This window comes from Harpegnathos saltator, unplaced genomic scaffold (genome assembly GCF_003227715.2).
Source record: "Harpegnathos saltator strain DR-91 unplaced genomic scaffold, Hsal_v8.6 scaffold138, whole genome shotgun sequence".
NCBI lineage: Eukaryota > Metazoa > Arthropoda > Insecta > Hymenoptera > Formicidae > Harpegnathos > Harpegnathos saltator.
This window is the reverse complement of record NW_020229915.1, coordinates 577,904-602,810: the sequence shown is the minus strand read 5'-3', so window position 1 is coordinate 602,810 and position 24,907 is coordinate 577,904. Positions and strand designations below refer to the sequence as shown.

At 35.8% G+C, this 24,907-nt stretch overlaps 4 protein-coding genes across 8 annotated transcripts in view; 1 reads left to right on the top strand and 3 right to left on the bottom strand.

Annotated features, from left to right (window-relative positions):
• osp (myosin phosphatase Rho interacting protein outspread) overlaps positions 1-24,907 on the top strand; it is a 495,008-nt gene that overhangs the window by 284,897 nt on the left and 185,204 nt on the right. The gene's annotated exons all lie outside the window — the stretch shown is intronic.
• On the bottom strand, positions 14,076-15,981 carry LOC105185217 (uncharacterized). The gene is made up of 2 exons (XM_025308067.1): positions 15,878-15,981; positions 14,076-15,782 (listed from the first exon to the last, which is right to left on the bottom strand). The coding sequence occupies exon 2, from the start codon at positions 15,570-15,572 to the stop codon at positions 14,391-14,393; it is 1,182 nt and encodes a 393-aa protein (XP_025163852.1). The 5' UTR covers positions 15,573-15,782; positions 15,878-15,981; the 3' UTR covers positions 14,076-14,390.
• On the bottom strand, positions 18,816-20,807 carry LOC112590710 (uncharacterized). Of its 2 annotated transcripts, none has more exons than XM_025308060.1 (2): positions 20,402-20,807; positions 18,816-20,326 (listed from the first exon to the last, which is right to left on the bottom strand). In XM_025308060.1, the coding sequence occupies exon 2, from the start codon at positions 20,261-20,263 to the stop codon at positions 18,917-18,919; it is 1,347 nt and encodes a 448-aa protein (XP_025163845.1). In that variant the 5' UTR covers positions 20,264-20,326; positions 20,402-20,807; the 3' UTR covers positions 18,816-18,916. The 2 variants fall into 2 exon arrangements, with proteins under 2 accessions (XP_025163845.1, XP_025163844.1); XM_025308059.1 differs by having other exon boundaries at positions 18,816-20,306.
• The window catches only part of LOC112590714 (uncharacterized), a 15,152-nt gene continuing 12,170 nt past the window's right edge, over positions 21,926-24,907 (bottom strand). Inside the window, exons 1-2 of one of the 2 annotated variants that reach the window (XM_025308068.1) lie at positions 23,605-23,693; positions 21,926-23,508 (exon numbers count right to left, since the gene is read on the bottom strand). In XM_025308068.1, the coding sequence (XP_025163853.1) occupies positions 22,257-23,108 (852 nt within the window). In that variant the 5' untranslated portion in view covers positions 23,109-23,508; positions 23,605-23,693 and the 3' untranslated portion in view covers positions 21,926-22,256. Of the gene's footprint in view, positions 23,509-23,604; positions 23,694-24,907 lie in introns of those variants that run through there. The other variant, XM_025308069.1, reaches the window with a different exon arrangement.

The following is a 24,907-nucleotide window of genomic DNA, read 5'->3' as shown; positions in this document are numbered from 1 at the left end:
GCGAGCCTCGGGTGCGCTGCTATTGCTGCCGCTGTCGCTGTCTCTGTCGTTGTCGCTGTCGCTGTTGCGCCGCTCGGTTGTGTGAAATTTCGCATTACGGCTTTTCGCAATTTCCTCGAGTCCCGCTCTAACATTTTATTCTCGCGTATACATACGCACACATACACAGGTGTATACAGCGCACGAGGTGCGTTCCATTCGTGTAATTTTATCAGATACCGGAATTGATACGCAGGAACGATCGAGCCGGGACGGAAATAAATAGCGTGACGTATTAGGTGTACAAATTTTTAGATCCAAATTTTTCAGCTTCAATCCAAGGTTTATCTTAAAAGAAAATATTAAAGCAAATTTGTCAAAGTATTCGCCGTTGTTTTCTATATAACTATATATAACTTTTTAACGCCCTTATAACCCTTTAACGCCCGACCTTTTTATAAGTGTTTTAAGAATAAAATTAAAATTTTTTTGAACTGAGACTATAAGTAGTGATAATAAAGAAAAATATCAGAATTTTATATCTACGAAAAACTACCTTCTGAAGAAATGAATATATGAAGTTTCCAATTTTCGTTTGTTGGTTTCGTTAGTTTGGTTTGTTTTTATCGTTCGTTTTTTGTTTATTGGTAAATATGACTTGGATCCTAAAAGCATGTACGAAATGAACAACCTATACAGAGAAAAATGAAGGGTAATCTACACGACATAACTCTGATAGTCAGCTTGACATTTTTCAGCTGAAACTTTACTATATTTGTGAGTGAAATTTATCATTCAGAGCGTCAAGTTTACTATTTCAGAAGAATATCTTATAGATCACCATTTAGATACTCAATCCCTTCATTTTTCACCGCATAAAAAACTGTAGGTCACCAGGTTTCACGAAAATAGCTTGATTTCTTGATTTTCGTGCCCACCATATTGGATTCGCCATTTTGAATTTCTGTATTCTTTTAATTTCACATTTTGCATCTGAGAAAGCTTCCAAATGTATAAAATTATAACAGATACCAATCTATTCATTTATAGTGCACTTCTAGATGTCAGTAACAATGCTAACTATGCCTACTTGGAATTTGACAAAACATGTTATCATTAAAACTGAGCTAAAAACAGACTAAACCGAATCTACATACAATCTATATACCATTTTTTAGAAGAAGAATTCACCTTTACAGTGGTGCAAAAAAAATGAAAATATCTTTTTTTTTATTAAGTTATGGATTCTTAAATGCGTTTCTGGTAACATCACAGTTACCAGTAGGCGTTAAAGGGTTAAGCCATCTTTCAGGCAGTTGATGATTCCATGTCGGAAAAATCTTGTGTCTTTGGACACGATAAAATCGTCAAGCCTTTTTCGGATCTCATCCACTGATTTCAAGTGCGTATCGGACAAAGCATCGACCGGAACAAGTGGTAATCGGTAGGTCTGACCATGTCTGGTGAATATGCTGGGTGCAAGACATCCCAAGCCAAGCCAAGACTCATTATAATGTCTTTTGTCGTAGAAGCAATATGTGGCCTAGTGTTATCATGCAACAATTTCACAAGACATTCTCCTTTGTCATTATACGGGCATTTTCGTTCTAATTCTTGACTCAAACGGATTAATTGGTGTTGGTAGCGTCCGCAGTAATTGTTTCATGCGGTTTTAATAGCTCATAATAAATCACGCCTTTCATATCCCACCAAATGTAGAGCGAAATCATCACCTTTCCGAACTGTTTTGGCTTTGCGACCGATGTTGATGGTTCGCCGGGATTTACCCATGACTTTCTGTATTTCGGATTGTCATAGAATATTCACTTCTCATCGTCCGTAACAATTTTTCAGAAGAAAGACTTCTTTCTACGCTGCTTATTGAGAAGAGAAAGACATACTGCTACTCGTTGATCTTTTTTGGCTTCAGTGACTTCATGCGGAACCCATTTTCCTTCTTTCTGAATCTTTTCCATCTCGTGTAGGCGTTTGCAAATAGTTTGTTGCATTACTCCTCTGCAAGCTCTTTTTGCGTTTGTGCTGAATTCTCAGCGAGCAGTTGCTTCAAATCATTGTTGCCGCACTTCCGAGGACCTCCAGGACGTTCTTTGTGACTCAGACTGAAGTCGCCGCTTTTAAACAAAAATGCACACACATTATGCGATACAACACCTTGGCCGAGAAAGGAACGAATCGATTCGCATGCTCTTGCAACATTTTTCCTTATTGAAATTCATAAAAAATGCGGTATCGGATATGCACCTTATCTGTTGCCATTTTTGACTGTATCGAGCAATTTTTGAGGTTATGTTGAGTCTTCCAACATACTAAATATAATTTTTAATAGCTACATAGCAACCGTATATAACCGTAAAAGAGCGGGAAGTTTGATTATTTGAAACTTAATTTCTTAGCCACTTAAAAGAGTTTGGATTATTCATTTGTACATCTATAATTAATGCAGCGCGCGCCGCGGTAGTTCCTGAGAATCGGTGTCGCGCCGATAATCACGAGCGCTCTTTTTCACGGGCGAATTTTTCTCAGGTGCCGTGCTGCTGCTGGTTATCGATTATTCCGCTCGTTGGCGATTACGCAATGGACTAACACGCGATCGAGCCGCGAGATACGCTCCGAGCTTAATCCCGAGAACGCGTCGGTTACTTAAGACGTTGTATTCTTTATTAATGACGTTATTAGTCAAAATCATCTGGTAAGCGCGTGGGCCCGCGATACGTCAAATTAATCTCTCGGGATTAATGGGCATCGGTAGCTCACCGACGCGTGCGTGCGCGCGTGCGTCGCCGAAAACGGCGAACGGCAGCTCGTAGCTCGGCCAGGTCGAACGATGATCTCGCTCGGCCCTGTCGCGACAGTCACGGAGAGGAAGAAAAATGAGGGACGGAAAAAGAACGACGCGAGAGGAAGAAGCGCACAACGCAGCCTTCTAGATCCTAATAGCGTTTCTTCGCGTTTTTGCCGCGGCGACGTCAATTAATTTTACGACGAAGTGCACGAGCCGGTGATAACGAACACCGAGTTGTCTTGGAAAAAGGAAGAAAGTTGAAACGAGGTAGCTGAAAATGTAATGTACGTTGTGGGTTGCAAGAAGTCGGATCGTTCGTCTCCCACACGCAGTAAAGTATTCTGTAGTTATAACCAGAAATGCTCTGTTCTGCAGCAGACGTTCGGTAACAGAAAATTCTGTTTCGCAAACCGAAGAACCGCCTATATCAATAATTGCTTTCGATTGAAGGAACTAAAGTTTTCCCTCTCGAAAATATAATTACCGCAACAGAGTATTCGGCTACTCTCAGAAGGCGTGTAACTATATCATCAAATAGTTATCGAAATACCGTAAATGAAATATCGAAAAAGTTACCAAGTTTTCCTTAAATATCTCAAAAAATTTTGGGCAAATAAAAAAATGTTTCGGACAAAAGTTATTTAAATTGATTGGTAGAAAAAGATGATATAATAAAAAGTGGGAGTTTTTATTTAAAAAGTTCAAGGTAACCTTTCCGTAACCTTGATGACGCTGTTCAAGGTCACACCAGTATTGCTATGTGATGCGTCATTTAAAACCCTACAACTTCTGTATTTAACATTTTATTTTTCTATCTTTCATATTTTGAAAGCTATTCAGGTGGCATGTTTTAGGTGCCATATCCTGTATTTCTCAGGTAACAAAAACCTTCTTACAGAATTGTTTTTATGTTGTAAAACAAATTTTTTCGGTTGTCTCCTGAGGGACAGAAGAAGATTTCGGTTGTCGAAATTCAGTTATATCAACCGAATAGTTTACTGCGTGTATGCGTTGTTTTTCCCTCCCTTTCATATTTGAAAAATATTTTTAACCCCTTCATCTCCGAATAGAAGAGCTTCTGAAATTCTTTTATTAAAAATCAAATGTAATGAATATAATAATAGTATAAATAGCCTATTATATACGCCATTGTTACTATTTTACAAAATAAATAAACTGAATTAAGAGAAGCAAAATGTTTTAGAATTATTAGTTTCAGCTATTCTGTACTGAGAGCCTCTGAGGCCTCTGTATCCGTTTGTATTATGAGATCATTCTATTCCGACGAAGTTAACACACACGTTCTTATTTATTTTCCCTCTTTTTATCGACGAGCTTTATTTGCATTCGGGGTTCGGAATTACTCGATCGTTTCTCGTTTTCCGCGAGAGCCTTACTACCTTCACGGTAGTATCGCGGCCGCGCGAAACCGCGACTATCATCGTCGAGGCGTGATCCAGCGGCGCGATTGCCACAAACGTCATCCACGAAGCATCGTTACGGAGGATAATTCACCGGGAAGTCGCCGAAAGTAGTAGGAACCTACCTGTATTATCGCACAAAACGGTACCACCGCGGTCCACACATTCGCGTTTCCGATCTCGCTAGGAAACTCGGAAAGCGGGAACGGTGAGATAATATATTCCCAAGATAATATTTACTTAATTAGCTGAAAGGAATGCTTAGGGCGAGCCGGATGGTCCTTGCGAAGACGTTCACCCGAGAGAGGCTTAAGGGTTCGTTCACACTGCGCGCACGTGCGCGCGCGCGCGGAAACGATGAGCCAGGATGGATAAACAGCGAAGAGAATGAGGAGGAGGGAACGATGAAGGGAGTGCGAGCTATCGCGGCTCTGGTCTCGATCGACCCGCCCAATCGATAAATTCTGTTCCGCGGGTTTTAATTTCGCCTGGCGCAATCGCGATCGTGATCTGATCACTCAGTTAGCGGGAGCCAATAGTAATTCGTATAATTGTCAACTCGGTTATCCGTCTTTCATGTGCGCGCATGCGCGCGCGACTGATATACACGTGTCTGACTTATACTGTCGTCGACAGCGCGATTTGAGCGAAAAAAACTCGCGAGAAAGGACATATATGTACGCGGATAGATTGAAAAGTTTCCGACTTGACCAAGAAAAAAACATTTTTTTAAGCTAAGTGAAATTTATTTCTCAGCAAAGTCTGCCTTCAACTCGATACACTTGATCCAACATTTCTCTAGACCTGTCATTCCCTCAGTATAATACTTTTGTCTAAACCCGAGAAATAGTCATTAACGGCACTTATCACTTCAGCATCTGATGACAATTCTTTTCTAGATAGCCATTAAAAAAAATTTGAAAACAGGAAAAATTGTACGGGGCTAAATCTAGAGAGTACGGTGGATGTGAAATTAATTCGTACTTCAGTTCGTACAATTTCGCCATTGCAACTGCTGATTTATGAACCGGTCTGTCCTAGTGAAAGTCCTAGTGAAAGAGGATTTTCTTTTTGGCCAAATGCGGACGTTTATTCTTGATTACCACGTCCAAACCCGGTTGTAATAACCCGGCATAATATTCTTCGGTGATTGTTTTCCCTTTTTCCAAATAATCCACAAAAATTATCCCATAGAAATCTCAGAAAACTGGCCATCACGTTGCCAGCCGATGGAACTGCTTTCTGCTTCTTCGGAGTTGGTTCGTCCTTTGCAGTTCATTGCTTTGACTGTTCTTTTGCCTCCGAAGTGGTGGATCCAAGTTTCGTCGACAGTAATAAAACGCCGTAAAAAAAAATCCTTCTTATTGCGCTTGAAACGCTCGAAACACAATCCTGAATCCTGAAATCCTGAAATGTCCAACCGATGTCGTTTTTGATCAACAGTAAGCAAACGCAGCATCCAACGTGCGCTCAGTTCTTTCATATCTAATTCTCTACCTAATATCTTTTTCATAACTTTCTTTCCTCGTGTAAAATATTATGCATCCGTTTATATAAGATACTAGCAACTTCTGTTACCTCTTTTAAAGTTAATCGACGGTCGACCATCACGATTTGATGAACATAATCGATCATTTCATCCGTTGTTGCGATTTTTGGTCGTCCAGAGCGTTTCTCGTCGAAATGTTCGTTCTGCCACGGTTGAACTCAGCAGCCCAAGTTTTCTCACGGCTGTAAATGAAGGAGCAGCATCTCCGTACACTGAATCTAATTCAGCTTTAATTTCTGTAGTTTTCCCTTTCAACTGAAGGAATTTTATCACAATGCGATACTCCAACTTCTCCATTGTTGATAAATTGTAACTTTGAAAGGCTGTCAGAAATAAATGAACTAGAATGACAACAGACTTAGCTTTTTGTGTTTCTTTAACTTTCATCTATCGGACAAATATTGAAATTTGACTGAAATCTTGCTCTTTTTTGGTTAGGTCGAAAACTTTTCAATCAACCTTCGTAAGTTCAACTTTAGACATGTTAAAAAATAAAAAATTATGGAAGACATTGACCGTTAACACTTTACGTTAAACAAGACCTCATCACTGGGAAGTGGTTTTTTCAAGCAATAACGTTAACGTCAAAAGTTGAAATTGGCAATTCCCGGTGAGCGAAAACGGAGTTTTTACTGAGAAAATAGCAGAACCTGAAGGGACCTGAACTTTCGTCGATGCGCGAGACGTCGTCGACGCGAGAATCACTTTCGCGCAAGCACTTGATCGGCCGCGACACGACGATATCAGGAAACTAACGATCCTGTCTCGGTGTGTTTACATCTGGCACTTAGCTCGCAATCTAATTCCCGTATCACTATTCCGGCTGGCCTTCTAAAGCACGGCCGAGACAACGGTGCCCGCCGGCTCATCCCTTATAGCGGGCTATCTTCATCGCGTCGTGCGAGCCGAACCCATGAAAATGCGTCGGAATCTGAAGATCGAGCATGTGGTCGCTGACTCTGACCTTGTTGAGCTCTTTCTATCTCTTGCACGGCGGCGCGGCGGCAGGTCCGTGGCAGAGGTGTGGCGCGCTCGGAATCGTCATCGTGTTGCACGATCGAGGTTATAAAAGTTCTAACGGTTGATAATGGCGCGCCCGCCGCCGTACGGAATTCCTTTCCTGATTTTCGCGGATCTCGCTCGAGCGAGAGCAGGAAGGAGAAGGAAGAAAGATAGAAGTCGTTCGAATACTCACCACTGCGTCGCGAATACACCACTTTTGCAATGTGGCGAGTTTTCGCGAATCACATTTGAGCTAGAAAGAGAGAGGGGGGGGGGAATAAAGTCGTCCGAATATTCATCGGGAACACGCAATTTTGTTTTCGGATATCAACACTATACAGACCGGGTAGTTGTGTGAGTGACTTTCACCAGTGGTCGGCCCTTTTTTTCGATAATTGACAAGAAATGATTTTTTCTACGTGTATAGAAAAACTCTAACTAAATATTTGAAAAATAAAAGAATCAACTAATGAATCAACTACATACTACATATGTATAGTTAAGAAACTTTGTTTCATTTTATTTATGTATTTATGTAATAGATTTATTTTTAAATTGCATTATATTTATTGCGTAATATTCCATGTATTACGTACATATTTTTATAATCGAGACATGTATGTCGGTATATTCATCTTCAGAAAAGTTTCCATTCTGCCTTTTATTTTGACAGTTACGACGAAAAATCTGTAAATCACGATCGAAAATTAAATTTATGGAAACGGATAATATGTAGCTGTGCAACAAGCCAACACCGAAATATTTTTTTTATAAAATATTCTAAAAAATATGACTTTTATCTCCTTTTGCACTTCTGATGCAAAAAATAGATCATTTTGCTGCTCGTTATATGCAACATTATTGACATTTTTCATCTTTAGAATGCTCTAGTTCTTCAATCGTTTGAACTAGATCGTTTGAACTAGATGACGTCAATGTAGTGTCAGCGACCATCAAAGTGTTAACGAAACTTGTAAGATTAATATAAAATCAAGATTTCAGCTTATAACATCGTGGAAATATCGTAAGAGAGCCGGGTATCGCGATGCGTAAATAGTAATTTATATATAGTGCTGCTTTTATTCGCTGTAAGCAAGCTTGTTAATTCGCCAGCGAATTCACTGGTAAAAACTTTAGATGTTCGATTTTTATTTGCTAGCGTCTAAAATTTAGAAGAAGCGGCGTTTATAATAATGTCTATTATAATATCCCGATGACAATATTGAGGAAGACCTTTATAAGATTATAATGATTGAATCCATATTAGGACCTTAATGTAACAATCTAATATATCATATGATAAGGTTTAGTTGATCGGCTCCTTGTCGGGATTCTTATTTGTTGTATCTAATATGTCTCTTGCATTATCAGATTTAAACAAGCTACAGTTAATTATCCTTTTCCCTTGATAGTCAATAAAAATAACCGTAAAATCAACGTGACATTGGATTTCTTTGAATTTGTTTTAAACTATCTTGCTATTTGGAAATTAACCATTATAATATTTCGTTAAAAATCTAAAGGCAACCATAGAATCACACATACATATGTATCTTGGTTCGCTAATATACAGTGCCTATCAAAAGTTCTGGGCTATCTAAATAATTTTTGAATGTAGGATTGAAATATAATAAAACTCTACAACACTATTCTACTGTACAAAAGAAGTGATATATTAGAACAGTAGCGCCAATTGAGAAACCTAACATATATATATGATTATTGTATACTTAATATTTTCAGAAATCTCAAATTCTAATTTCCTATTCTATTTCCTTTTTTAAGATATATATTATGTACATAACATAAGTTTTTACAAATAAAACTTATCAAATTATTTTTCTTTCAAGATATATATGTACATAAGCATTTAAAAGTAAAAATTATATAGTATTATAAAAATTTAACACGTTTATTAATAGTGTCCAATATTTAAAAAAGAATATCTTTTTAAAGGTTATTGTTATTCAAGAAAAACCTAGCTACAAAAAATGTCTATAGCATAAATTTTTACAAGTAAAATTTATCATTATTTATTAGAACACTGAGTTATATGGTTATTTTACTTGTTATTGTAACAAATTAAATATTATAACAATGCAATAAAAAATATTTAATACAAATAATCTTGGCGCGGCTGCACCAAAAACTATATCGAAGATGTATGTACATAAAAGTCAAATTAGATATCATTGACATTTCGTCGATTATAATAAGAATAACATCTTTGAATAAAAAAATATCAAAATATGTAAAATATATTCACATTCGATATCTATATTCTATAGTGAAGGTTTATAATTTATTGTATATATATAATACTATAATATAATACTATATAAACTTAAATAGAACATTACGCCGTATATGTATAGAGAGAATTTATAAGTATATTTTATTATAATAAAAATGCTGTCATGTATGTATTAAACAAGTTTTAGTTCGATATAGTTTTTGGTGCAGCCGCGCCAAGATTATTTGTATTAAATGTTTTTTATTGCATTGTTATAATAATTAATTTGTTACAATAACAAGTAAAATAACCATATAACTCAGTTCTAATAAATAATGATAAATTTTACTTGTAAAAATTTATGCCATAGACATTTTTTGTAGCTAGGTTTTTCTTGAATAACAATAACCTTTAAAAAGATATTCGTTTTTAAATATTGGACACTATTAATAAACGTGTTAAATTTTTATAATACTATATAATTTTTACTTTTAAATGCTTATGTACATATATATCTTGAAAGAAAAATAATTTGATAAGTTTTATTTGTAAAAACTTATGTTATGTACATAATATATATCTTAAAAAAGGAAATAGAATAGGAAATTAGAATTTGAGATTTCTGAAAATATTAAGTATACAATAATCATATATATATGTTAGGTTTCTCAATTGGCGCTACTGTTCTAATATATCACTTCTTTTGTACAGTAGAATAGTGTTGTAGAGTTTTATTATAGTTATAAGTTTTACTTGTAAAAACTTATGTTATGTACACATATATGCCTTAAAAAAATGATTTGAGTTTAAAATTTCTAAAAATAACACAATACGTGTTGCGCTTCTACTTGGCGCTTTTTTTTCACCTTTTTTTTTAAAAAGGTAAGTTTTATATAAATTTTATTTGTAAAAATTGTATATACGTCACGTATATACACCATTAATATGTAAATGTCATTAATTTATACTTGTAAATTATCTTCACCTAATTCGCGTATTACCTGCACTACTTGCGTTATAATTTTTATAACGATATAATTTTTACTTTTAAAAATTTATGTACATATATTATAAAAACTTATGTTATGTACATAATATATATCTTAAAAAAGAAAATAATTTGAATTTGAGATTTCTAAAAATATTAAGTTAAATATACAATAATCATATATATACCATATATATGTTAGGTTTCTCAGTTGGCGTTACTGTTCTAATATATCACTTCTTTTGTACAGTAAAAAAGTGTTGCAGAGTTTTATTATAGTTATAAGTTGTACTCGTAATAACAATATACGTGTATATGTATGTTATTACGAATATGTAAACATATATACCAAGAGGCACAAATGCTGGGAAAAGCTAAGCAATTCGAAAATATTATCGTACATGTAGACATGGACGCACGTCTATTAAGCTGGCATAGCCCTTTCAGCACAATTGCATGGGACTAGCACAGAAATTTAGTGTTCTTTTGTTGCTAATTTGTTGCTCTATTCCCGATTTTGTTGCTCCAGCCATTTCCAAGAAAACAGGGGCTGTGCTAGCTTAACATTAAAGTTAGCACAGCCCCTCGAAAAAAAAATAAAAAATGAAAAACGAACACATATTTTTAAACTATGACTTTGTTGCTAATTTTTTGCTCTATTCTCGATTTTGTTGCTCCAGCCATTTCGAAAAAACACAGTGCCGGGGACCTAGAGACGTGTGCCGGCTACAAGAGTAAACTATTCGAAAAAAATTTGTTGCTCGCCCAATTTCGGTCTCAGTATGTTGCCTGACTTTGTTACTCTTAAGATATCCCAATTTCAAATTTGTTGCTCGCGGTATATGTTTAAACAACAGGCGAGGACTTATAGGGCTGTGCTGGCTACAAGAGTAAACTACTCGAAAAAATTTGTTGCTTGCCCAATTTCGGTCTCAGTATGTTGCCTGACTTTGTTGCTCATAAGATATCCCATTTAAAAATTTGTTACTCGCGGTATATGTTTAAACAACAGCCGAGAACTTATAGGGCTGTGCTGGCTACAAGAGTAAACTACTCGAAAAAAATTTGTTGCTCGCCCAATTTCGGCCTCAGTATGTTGCCTCACTTTGTTGCTCTTAAGATATCTCGCATTCCAATTTATCGCTCGCGGTATATGTTTAAACAATAACCGAGGTCTTATAGGGCTGTGCTAGCTACAAGAATAAACTACTGGAAAAAAATTTGTTGCTTGCCCAATTTCGGTCTTAATATGTTGTCCGACTTTGTTGCTCTTAAGATATCCTGGATTCAAATTTGTTGCTCGCGGTATATGTTTAAACAACAGCCGAGGACTTACAGAGCTGTGCTGGCTGCAAGAGTAAATTACTTGAAAAAAATTTAATGCTCGCCCAATTCCGCTCTTAATATGTTGTCTGATTTTGTTGCTCTTAAGATATCCCAGTTTCAAATTTGTTGCTCACGATATATGTTCAAACAATAGCCGAGAACCTATAGATGTGTGCTGGCTACAAGAATAAACTACCCGAAAAAAATTTGTTACTTGCCCAATTAAATTTAGTCGGATATAAACCAAGTAGTTTCCTGCATATACCGCATGTTCTCCGAAGAACCGGCCGAGCTCGAGGCTCAAACTAATTTCGAGCTAATTGCGCGACAGCGCAATTAGTTCGAATCCTTCGTTCGACCAAATAAATCATTAGGCACGATTGAGGACGTATCAGTAGCGACGTCTTCTTCGTCGTCTCTCGCTCTCTCAGCTCTCGGCGTCTCTCGACTCGGTGATCTATAATATACTACCGCTATATCACGTAATCGGGTAATCTCTCGAATCGCGCGAGACCGGCGGAATCGATCTGTCATTAACCCGTCGAGCTTCGTGAAACGGGTCGCCGCTTTCTTTCTCTGCTTCTATGATCCGCAGGTCTCCGCCCATCTGTCCGTCGCGGCGCGGCGCACGACCGCTACGTTTAACGGTTAGCCGGAACACGGAAGCTGGGCTTTTACGGTTCAATGGAACATAATCTGGAACGGAGCGCCACGCGATATCGCGGCACCCGTTCGCTGAAATCGAGAGAATTCGCGTTGCGCGCGCGCACAGATGAGGTCGCGGTCGCAGTCTCGCGGCACTGCAATTGCAGTCGTCACGCCCGAGTAGATCGCGGCGATGCGATATCGCCTCAAAGGGACTCCGCGTTCGAGCAGCTTGATGGAGACGTTCCTCATTACGCTCACCCTCGAACATTTTCCTCCCTTTCCCGCTCTTTCGGCGGAGGGCTATCGCAAGAGGTTAGAAGCGTGTTCCCAAATCAATTTTGGAAACTTGTTTCTAGTTGTAGACTTGCTAGGCTTTAACCTATTTTAGGTAGATTCCGTACTTGACCAACTGATCAATTATATCGAGATAACAAGTAAAAGAGAAGGTGATATTATGGCCACTCTTAGTATCTCTGTTATCAGATAGCGAACTCCAGTTATTACTTATGGAATCATTTGTTTAGTACTTCGCCGTTAATGCAGTGACGCTAATATATCGATAATGACAATAGCTGGCACTTTTTATAACGCATTTTTATTTTCGAGTGTTTCGAAATGTTTTTCAAAGTACATTTTAACATTTAATTAGACATGTCTCCTCATTATTTTTAAACTTGAGCATATTGTCATACGAATGTGTGTACACTTGAGTATTTTGTTTGTTGCTTGACTTGATTTTATTCGACTGTATATTTTTCAAGTTATGCAAAGTTAAATGAAATAGCATGACATTTTGATAATATGGCTCCATAAGAGTGCCAACAAATACCGTCACTTTTTCGAGGCTTTTATATCAAAGTAGTCGATTCTAATCTGTAGTTCACTGTTGCAATTATGTTTGCACTGCTGTCTTTTTGGCAGATTGTATTTCTTAACAAGCAAGTCAACATCCACGTCAAAAATTCGCAGTTATATTCATTATTATTCCCCTTTTAAGAGTTTAATTTGAATGAATATATAATTTCGCAGCTAAACACTTTGTGTTATTTTGAACAAAATCAATTTTTTCTATCAATTTTAATAGGAGGCTATATTACCATCCCTTTTTTTCGTCGACTTATTATATTGGGCTGCCACATTTTCATCCTAAGTAATAACATCCTAAGCAATCAAGAGGTACGGTAGTGCCTCGCGCCAAATTTAGCGCAACGAACGGCGCTTGAACGGCGCGAGACAGGCCGTGCTTATACGTATTTATGTGAAACTGTGAGTTGAAACGACATGAGGTATTCATATTTCAACAACAGCTGAATAAATCGAGATTTTTTTAGTCCTGATCGATTTCGCCTTAAAAAGTAGGAAGAAAAGTGTTCTTGTTTTTTTATATATATTGTCTCTAAATGGAGATATTTTAAGATAAAGTCCGAATCACGGAAGTTTTCGATTCAGTAAGAAAGTAAGATAAGAAACGCTAGACACACAGGAGTGGGGAAATCGCATATCGCTTTTCCGACAACAGAGGTGTTACGAGCGCGCTGAAGAAGCAGACAGCAGCAAGTGCGAGCAAACGAGTGAGCAAACAAAAGAGTGAGAGAGAGAAGAATATGCTGGAATACAGGAGGAGAAAATGTGCGGGAAGAGAAAAAGAGAGAGAAAGAGAGGCGAGAGGGAGCAGGAGAAGAAAAGAATAACAAGCGGTTTTACCAACTATTTCCAAATGGTTAACTAACATTTCAATATCTTTCAGGCTATAATATTTTCTTTCGATGAAAGTGTGATATCTTGCAGGCATCCTGCTCACACTGGTAGGACTCGCGATTGTTTAAAACTATCAATATTGAGAAACGAAAGCACAATATGTCTGTCAACACAAAAAATGTAATAAACACATTTCTAACGTGCGTGATAGACGTAGAACCCAAAGACACAAATAAGAGAACTGTACAAGAAGAAATAAAATGACAATAGCTTAGGAAATAAAATTCATGTCTTACGTCTATACTGTGAATTTATTGTCTGATGTTTTTCTGATATGCAGCGGGTTTAAATGCATATTTTTAAGAAGATTATGAAGGTATTATTACCTTAAAAAAATATAATTCTAATTCATTGTATTATTTATTTTATAAAACAGAATTTATTCGTACAAGTAAATCTGTATGTATTACCTAACATTTTGTATATTATCTCTCACATTATTGTTACAATGATGTTATAGGGTGATATTACAATTGCATACGGTTTGCACTGTGCTGTTTTAATGCTATGGAATGGCAAATTAATTAATTAAATTTTTATCTCGAACGTGTCCAATAGAGTAGAGTAACAAATCTACATTGACTGCGTCCGGAAATCACAATGTACAAATATTTTCTATAATATACTTTTAGATTTAATATATTAATCATATTCATCTTTAAAAATTTAATCTGGCAGGAGTTTTACAAGCATGAGGATTCTGTAGTATTTGGATCAATATATAATCCTAATAAATAACTTAAATTCCTAATGATAAATAAAAACTTATTGCGATATAACACGTCATCGTCCACGCAATTTCTGTATGCCTTAAGAGAACTAAATTTATTTTCGGTAGGAGTTAGATCTACTTGTAGACGCAGTACTTCTCTTAATATGCGTATGTTTCGTTCGCATTTGGAGCGCGAGGCGGTGGTTACAATGAAGGGGCAAGATTGTCTTTTTAACTTTAAAATTATGTCAGTTCGTAAATCCCACTTACTAATATCTGCTTCAAACGCTATAATTACATTTGGTGGATGACTTGAAAGTATTATATTAGCATAGTCGCGAAAAACCATGCGATAACTTTCAAACTCGAACTGGCTTTTACGTCTATAACATTCGGAACATACTTCGACATTTCTACGTTCTTCGGTTTGTATTTTTGACCCTATCAATATAACTTTTAAATGCTTCATTCTCCTAGAGCAAAAATGCAACATAATTTCCCAGAGTAGTACATAATGTGCATCCAAAACATTTGCGACTATTATATGAACAGCATAGTGTAAATCATTTATATATAGATCCTGATTCATTATTCCATAATACAATGTCAACGGTCCTGATAGGTAATCAGAACAGAATTGTTGTAAAGCCAGATTGTTAGTATATGCAAATCTTTCCAAAAATTGTTGTATATTAACAACTTTAAGCTTTTTAATTTGGAAGGCAGTAATCCCACAGAATTTATATTTACATTGAGATAATGTCATGCAATAAATATAACGGTCTATCTCATGACACGACTTCAATTTGGTGCAATTTGTACTGTGATGATATGTCAAAAATTCTTCATGTTTCGAACAATAGTTCAGGCAATAACACCTCGTACAAGTTTGCAGGTTACGCTGTTCATGACAAACAAAACACGATTTAGCGAATATAATCATCTGCATTTCATGCGGCATCATATCACGTTGCAAATTCCTTTTGACTAAATTTAAGAGATTTTTTCTCGATTTGATCCATTCCTCTTGATTGAAATTGTGGGTTTTCCAAAATTCCGGATGATTATGTAAAAGTGTTTGTAAAATTCCGCAGATTTCTTGATGATTGTCTTTACTGAATAATTCATGATCACGGCTACAGTAAAGAATCATGTTGCACGAGAGACATATGTTGTTTTCTTTCCCATGTTCTCCTGGATATCCTTTGCACCAATGACAAATATTTGGATTGAAGAAGTTACGAGAGGGTGAATTGTTGGAGAAATTCTACATGATGAAAGAAGCGATTGTGGTGAAAAAAGCGGTGGTATATCAGACATGCCGATGTTATTGGCCCCTTGTTGATGAGATAACGAAATTCTGCTGTTGAATATATGCCAATACTTTGATATAATGGGTATTTACAGAAACGCGTTATTTGTAATATTGATGATGAAATAACGTGCGAAAATAGTTACCTGTTAGAGGGTCTAACAAAATTCTGCTTTCACAGTTTACGCGTACACTTAGTGACTGTTCGGAGAACGCCAAGGAGATATCTACATATCAGGTGTATTAAAAAAAAATCCATTATTTTTCCAATAGATGGCTTTAGTTATCTGTATCTCGCGTTATATAAGTCCGATCGGGTTCCACTAGATGGCGTTAGAAAGATGAGATTTCGTATTAAAAAAACTTTTGTGACTAAAAAACTAAACTTTGTGGCTTTTGTACTAAAAAAAGTTTTGTGATTAGTTGACTCAGTTTTGTTTGAGCGCGCGTCAAAGATGGACACTAGCAAAGAGAAAATTATATTTTACAGTTATATCGTACGGCGCTATATTTTACAGTTTTTCTTCGATAAAGGCGAAAACGCAAGCCAGGCGGCTGAAAATGTGAATAGTGTTTATGGTCCTGATACTGTAACAGCCAATCACGCGCAATTTTGGTTTCGTCGATTCCGTTCCGGTAATTTCGATGTCAAAGATGCACCACGCACTGGAAGGCCAATTGTCGAAAATATCGATAAAATCATGGACATTGTCGAGTCTGACCGTCATGTAAACACTGTTTCGATTGCCCAAGAGCTAAAGATTGCACAAAAAACCGTTTGGAACCATTTGAATAAGGCTGGATACAAAAAGAAGCTCGATGTATGGGTGCCACACGAGTTAACGAAAAAAAACCTCATGGACCGAATTTCCATCTGCGAATCGCTGCTGAATCGCAACCAAATCGACCCATTTCAGAAGCGGTTGGTCACTGGTGATGAAAAGTGGATCACTTACGACAACGTCAAGCGAAAACGATCGTGGTCGAATCGCGGTGAGCCGGCGGAAACGGTGGCCACGCCAGGGTTGACGGCCAGGAAGGTTTTGCTGTGTGTTTGGTGGGATTGGCAGGGAATTATTTACTATGAGCTGCTCCCCTCCGGCAAAACTCTTAACTCGGAACTGTACTGTCAACAATTGGACCGTCTGAAGGAAGCAATCGCCCAGAAGCGGCCAGCTTTGGCCAATAGGAGAGGAATTGTGTTCCATCAGGACAACACCAGGCCACACACATCGATAGTGACTCGCCAGAAGTTTCGGGAGCTTGGTTGGGAGGTTCTTATGCATCCACCTTATAGTCCGGACCTGGCACCAAGTGATTACCATCTGTTCCTGTCCATGGCGAACAATTTTGCTGGTGAAAAATTCGTTTCAAGAGAGGCTTGTGAAAATCGACTGTCTCAATCTTTTGCCAATAGGGACGAGGACTTCTATGAGAGAGGCATAATGAAATTACCTTCAAACTGGCAACGAGTTATCGAACAAAACGGCGCATATTTGACCTAAATCGGATCATTCTAACTATGGTAATTAAAATCTTCAATTTCATGCAAAAATAATGGATTTCTTTTTACTACACCTGATATTATGCTGTTATATTTATGTATTATTATATATTTATTTATATTTCTTATATGTCTTAGGAATCTTCAAACGGAATTGTCTCTGAAAATATAACGAACATATGCTTTGTTAAATATCATTAAAGAAATTTCTCTGGAGCTTTTCATTTATAATCCGTATCAAGTCGCTTCGTAAATATTATAATGCGCGCACCAAACGTCAGCAATGTAAGCACCAGCATTATGCGTCTTCCGCGACATGTATCACGTTCGACCTGTGTGAACTTGAGAAGAATAGCGTTTCTTTTTGTAAAGTTTTATTATATTGTAGTTATAAGTATTATTTGTAAAAACTTATGTTACGTAGATATGTGTTTTGAAGAGAAGAATAATTTGAGTTTGGTATATATGAATCTTGAAAAAAAGACTAATTTGATTTTGAGATTTCTGTGAAATTCTACAACGAAGCAGAAAACTAGATTAACTTTAAGAAAGACATTCTTCCACTCATGATTGTAACATTCTTATCTCAAGAAGACCAGAAATGCAAAAAGTGTCAGTGTGTCGAAATTGTTGCTCCTTAATCTTTCTTTCAGTCAGAAAGTGCGTTTGTTATGCAACTGGATAACTAATGAAGGGGTTCGAATGGATGAGTAGCAGCGAGTGATGAATTAACCGCATTGTAAATATGCTCGTGTTGGTGTATTCCATAAACCAAAAAGCCACACGTGGAATTCGGCGGTCCAATGTGAATCAAATGCACACACTACAAACGTAACTTCATCTCCATTAATCCCCAAACATGTTCAATAGGACTTATGTCTGGTGATGACTGTGAAACACCCGATAAAGGTGCGTGTCTGGGGTTGCTTTTCTACGCAAGGATTTGGAACATTATCTTTATTCATATATTACAATTATATACGGTTTGCACGGTGCTGTTAGTGGTACGGAATGACAAATTAATTAATTTAATTTTTACCTGAAACGTATCGAGTAGGGTAACAAATATTTTACATTGACTGCGTTCGGAAATCAAAATAGATATAATATAACTGCGCAAAAATATTTTCTGTGACATACTTTTAATAGAGATGTGCGAACTATTCGAATTCGAATCTAATGTAATTCGATTCGATTCGAATCCGAATCCCTACGAATCGAATCCAAATAATTCGAATAGGAATCAAATACATTATCGTTTGCGTGCATCAGCTACATAACGGGTCATCTGGGCCTGTATGTTTACCTATTAACTTGCAATTAACTTAACTTATAATTAATAATTTAATTATAAATTATTTTAAATATATATTTTACTTTAAGGTGATATTGCAAGATCAAGATGATATTAATATATTTTTTTCATATTAAAATCTTCCATTATTATTTGCATGTTTAACAGTCATGTTAAATTTTTTAATGATTCGATTCGATTTCATTCGTTTCGATTCGATTAGAATTCGAGTGATATTTCATAGATTCGATTCGAATTCGAATTTAAAAAATTAGATTAGGTTCGATTCGATTCGGCATAAAAATTCTTAATTCGCGCAACTCTAACTTTTAGATTTAATATATTAATGATATTCTTCTCTAAAAATTCAATCTGGCAGGAGTTTTATCAGTGTGAGGAACCTGGAGTATTTGGGTCAGTATATGACTTTAATAAATCACTTAAATTCCTAATGACAAATAAGAACTTATTGCGATATAACACGTCATCGTCCTCGAAATTTCTGTATGCCTTAAGAGAACTAAATTTATTTTCGTTAGGAGTAAGATCTAGTTGTATACGCAGTGCTTTTCTTAATTCCCGTATGTTTCGTTCGTATTTGGAGGGCGAGGCGGTGGTTACAATGAAGGGGCAAGATTGTCTTTTTAACTTTAACATTATGTCAGTTTGTAAATCCCACTTACTAATATCTGCTTCAAACGCTATAATTACATTTGGTGGATGACTTGAAAGTATTATATTAGCATAGTCGCGAAAAACCATGCGATAACTTTCAAACTCGAACTGACTTTTACGTTCATTACATTTCCGACAAACTTCGACATTTCGGCGTCCTTCGGTTTGTATTTTTGATCCTATCAATATAACTCTTAAATGCTTCATTCTCTTGGAGCAAAGATGCAACATAATTTCCCAGAGAAGCACATAATGTGCATCCAAAACATTTGCGACTATTATATGAACAACACAGTGTAAATCATTTATATATAGATCCTGATTCATTATTCCATAATACAGTGTCAACGGACCTGACAAGTAATCAGAAGTGAATTGTTTTTCAGCCTGACATTCAGTATATGCAAATCTTTCCAAAAATTGTTCTATATTAACAGCTTTAAACTTTTCAATTTGGGAGGCATTAAGCTCGTAGAATTTATATTTACAGTTAGATAATGTCATGTAATAAATGTCACGGTTTATCTCGTCACACGACTTCAATTTGGTGCAATTTGTACTGTGATGATGTGTCAAAAAGTCGTCATGATCCGAACAATAGTTCAGGCATAAACACCTCGAACAAGTTTGCAGGTTACGCTGTTCATGACAAACAAAACACGATTTAGCGAACATGATCATCTGCATTTCATACGGCATCATATCACGTTGCAAATTACTTTTGACTAAATTTAAGAGATTTTTCCTCGATTTGATCCATTCCTCTTGATTGAAATAGTAGGTTTTCCAAAATTCCGGATGATTTTGTAAAAGTATTTCTAGAATTCCGCAGATTTCTTGATGATTCCCTTTACCCTTTAATTCATGATCACGGCTACAGTAAAGAATCATGTTGCACGAGAGACATATATTGTTTTCTTTCCCATGTTCTCCTGGATATCCTTTGCACCAATGACAAATATTTGGATTGAAGAAGTTACGATAAGGGTAAATTGTTGGAGAACTACTACATGATGAAAGAGACGACTGTTGTGAAAAAAGCAGTGGTATATCAGACATGCCGATGTTATGGGCCCCTTGTTGATGAGACGACGAGATTCTTCTGTTGAATATATGCCAATACTTTGATATAATGGGTATTTACAGAAACGCGTTATTTGTAATATTAATTTAGAAATAACGTGCGAAAATCGTTACCTGTTAGCGGCTTGAACAAAATTCTGCTCTCACAGTTTACGCGTACACTTAGTGACTGTTCGGAGAACGCCAAGGAGATATCTACATATTATGTTGTTATATTTATGTGTTATTATATGTTTATTTACATTTCTTATATGTCTTTGAAATCTTCAAACGGGATTGTCTCTGAAAATATAACGAACATATGCTTTGTTAAATATTATTACAGAAATTTCTCTGGAGCTTTTCATTTATAATCCGTATCAAGTCGCTTCGTAAATATTATAATGCGCGCACCAAACTAACGTCAGCAATGTAAGCACCGGCATTATGCGTCTTCCGCGACATGTATCAAGTTCGAGCTGTGTGAGCTTGAGAAGAATAGCGTTTCTTTTCGTAAAGTTTTATTATATTGTAGTTATAAGTTTTATTTGTAAAAACTTATGTTACGTACATATATGTTTTGAGGAAAAGAATAATTTGGGTTTGGTATACATGAATCTGGAGAAAAAATATAATTTGATTTTGAGATTTCTGTGAAATTCTACAACGAAGCAGAAAACGAGATTATTTGTAAGAAAGATATTCTTCCACTCATGATTGTAAAATTCTTATCTCAAGAAGACCAGAAATGCAGAAAGTGTCAATGTGTCGAAATTGTTGCTCCTTAATCTTTCTTTCAGTCAGAAGGTACGTTTGTTATGCAACTGGAGAACTAATGAAGGGGTTCGAATACATGAGTAGCAGCGAATGATAATAAACCGCATTGTAAATATGCTCGGGTTGGTGTATTCCATAAGCCAAAAAGCCACACGTGGAATTCGGCGGTCCAATGTAAAGCAAATGCACACATTACAAACGTAACTTCATCTCCATTAATCCCCAAACATGTTCAATAGGATTTATATCTGGTGATGACTGTGAAACACCCGATAAAGGTGCGTGTCTGGGGTTGCTTTTCTACTCAATGATTTGGAACATTATCTCTATTCACATATTACAATTATATACGGGTTGCACGGTGCTGTTAGTGCTACGGAATCGCAAATTAATTAATTTAATTTTTACTTGGAACGTATCGAGTGGAGTACGGTAACAAATCTTTTACATTGACTGCGTTCGGAAAACACAATATATGTAATATAACTGCCCAAAAATATTTTCTGTGGTATAATTTTAGTAGAGATGATTCGATGAGAGCTATTCGAATTCGAATGAAATCGAATCGAATCGAATCTAATGTAATTCGATTCGAATCCGAATCCCTACGATGTGAATCCGAATATTTCGAATAGGAATCAAATACATTATTGTTTGCGTTCATCAGCTACAAAACGGGTCATCTGGGACGGTATGTTTGAACTACTTACTTCTAATTAACTTAACATATAATTAATAACTTAATTATAAATTGTTTTAAATATATATTTTATTTTAATATGATATTGCAAGAGCAAGATGATATCAATACACCCTTTCATATTAAAATCTTCCATCTTTATTTGCATGTTTAACAGTCATGTTAAATTTTTTAATGATCCGATTCGATTTCATTCGATTCGATTCGAATTCGAGTGACATTTCATCGATTCGATTCCAATTCGGATTTAAAAAACTAGATTCAATTCCATTAGATTCGACATAAAAATTCTAAATTTGCACACCTCTAACTTTTAGATTTAATATATTAATAATATTCTTCACCAAAAATTTAATCTGGCAAGAGTTTTATCAGCATGAAGATCCTGGAATATTTGGGTCAGTATATGACTTTAATAATAAAATTACTTAAATTCCTAATGACAAATAAAATCTTATTGCGATATAACACGTCATCTTTCTCGAAATTTCTGTATGACTTAGTAGAACTAAATTAATTTTCGGTAGGAGTTAGATCTACTTGTAGACGCAGTACTCCTCTCAATATCCGTATGTTTCGTTCGCATTTGGAGCGCAAGGCGGTGGTTACAATGAAAGGGCAAGATTGTCTTTTTAACTTTAAAATTATGTCAGTTTGTAAATCCCACTTACTAATATCTGCTTCAAACGCTATAATTACATTTGGTGGATGACTTGAAAGTATTAAATTAGCATAGTCACAAAAAATCATGCGATAACTTTCAAACTCGAACTGCCTTTTACGTTTATTACATTCGGAACAAAGTTCGACATTTCTGCGTTCTTCGTTTTGTATTTTTGATCCTATCAATATAACTTTTAAATGCCTCATTCTCTTAGAGCAAAGATGCAACATGATTTCCCAGAAAAGTACATAATGTGCATCCAAAACATTTGCGACTATCACATGAACAACATAGTGTGAATTTTTTATATATAAATTCTGATTCATTATTCCATAATACAGTGTCAACGGTCCTGATACGTAATCAGAACAGAATTGTTGTAAAGCCTGATGGTTAGTAGATGCAAATCTTTCCAAAAATTGTTGTATATTAACAAATTTAATCTTTTCAATTTGTTTGGCATTAAGCTCAAGGAATTTATGTTTACATCGAAGTAATGGCATGTAATAAATGTCACGGTCTATCTCGTGACACGACTTCAATTTAGTGCAATTTGTAATGTGATGATGTATCAAAAGTTCTTCATGATTCGAACAATAATTCAGGAAATAACACCTCGTACAAGTTTGCAGGTTACGCTGTTCATGACAGACAAAACACGATTTAGCTAACATAATCATCTGCATTTCATGCGGCATCATATCACGTTGCAAATTACTTTTGACTAAATTTAAGAGATTTTTCCTCGAATTGATCCATTTCTCTTGATTGAAATAGTGGGTTTTCCAAAATTCCGGATGATTATGTAAAATAATTTCTTAAATTTCGCAGATTCCTTTATGATCCTTTTTACTCTTTAATTCATGATCACGGCTACAGTAATGAATCATGTTGCACGAGAGACATATATTGTATTCTTTCCGCAGTTTTCCTGGATTTTCTTTGCACCAATGACAAATATTTGGATTGAAGAAGTTACGATAAGCGTAAATTGTTGGAGAAATTCTACATGATGAAAGAGTCGACTGTGATGAAAAAAGCGGTGGTATATCAGACATGCCGATGTTATGGGCCCCTTGTTGGTGAGACGACGAGATTCTTCTGTTGAATATATACCAATATTTTGATATAATGGGTATTTACAGAAACGCGTTATTTGTAATATTGAATTTAGAAATAACGTTCGAAAATCGTTACCTGTTAGCGGCTTTAACAAAATTCTGCTTTCACAGTTTACGCGTACACTTAGTGACTGTTCGGAGAATACCATGGAGATATCTACATATTATATTGTTACATTTATATATTATTATATGTTTATTTATATTTCTTATATGTCTTAGGAATCTTCAAACGGGATTGTCTCTGAAAATATAACGAACATATGCTTTGTTAATTATTATTACAGAAATTTCTCTGGAGCTTTTCATTTGTAATCCATATCAAGTCCCTTCGTAAAAATTATAATGCGCGCACCAAACGTCAGCAATGTCAACATCGGCATTATGCGTCTTCCGCGACATGTATCAAGTTCGAGCTGTGTGAACTTGATTAGAATAGTGTTTCTTTTTGTAAAGTTTTATTATATTGTAGTTATAAGTATTATTTGTAAAAACTTATGGTACGTAGATATATGTTTTGAAGAGAAGAATAATTGAGAAGAATGAGTTTGATATATATGAATCTTGAAAAAAAGACTAATTTGATTTTGAGATTTCTGTGAAATTCTACAACGAAGCAGAAAACTAGATTGACTTTAAGAAAGACATTCTTCCACTCATGATTGTAACATTCTTATCTCAAGAAGACCAGAAATGCAGAAAGTGTCAGTGTGTCGAAATTGTTGCTCCTTAATCTTTCTTTCAGTCAGAAAGTGCGTTTGTTATGCAACTGGAGAACTAATGAAGGGGTTCGAATGGATGAGTACCAGCGAATGATGAATTAACCGCATTGTAAATATGCTCGTGTTGGTGTATTCCATAAATCAAAAAGCCACACGTGGAATTCGGCGGACCAATGTGAAGCAAATGCACACACTACAAACGTAACTTCATCTCCATTAATCCCCAAACATGTTCAATAGGACTTATGTCTGGTGATGACTGTGAAATACCCGATAAAGGTGCATGTCTGAGGTTGCTTTTCTAAGCAAGGATTTGGAACATTATCTTTATTCATATATTACAATTATATACGGTTTGCACGGTGCTGTTAGTGGTACGGAATGACAAATTAATTAATTTAATTTTTACCTGGAACGTATCGAGTAGAGTAGGGTAACAAATATTTTACATTGACTGCGTTCGGAAATCAAAATAGATATAATATAACTGCGCAAAAATATTTTCTGTGACATACTTTTAATAGAGATGTGCGAACTATTCGAATTCGAATCTAATGTAATTCGATTCGATTCGAATCCGAATCCCTACGAATCGAATCCAAATATTCGAATAGGAATCAAATACATTATCGTTTGCGATGCATTCAGCTACAATAC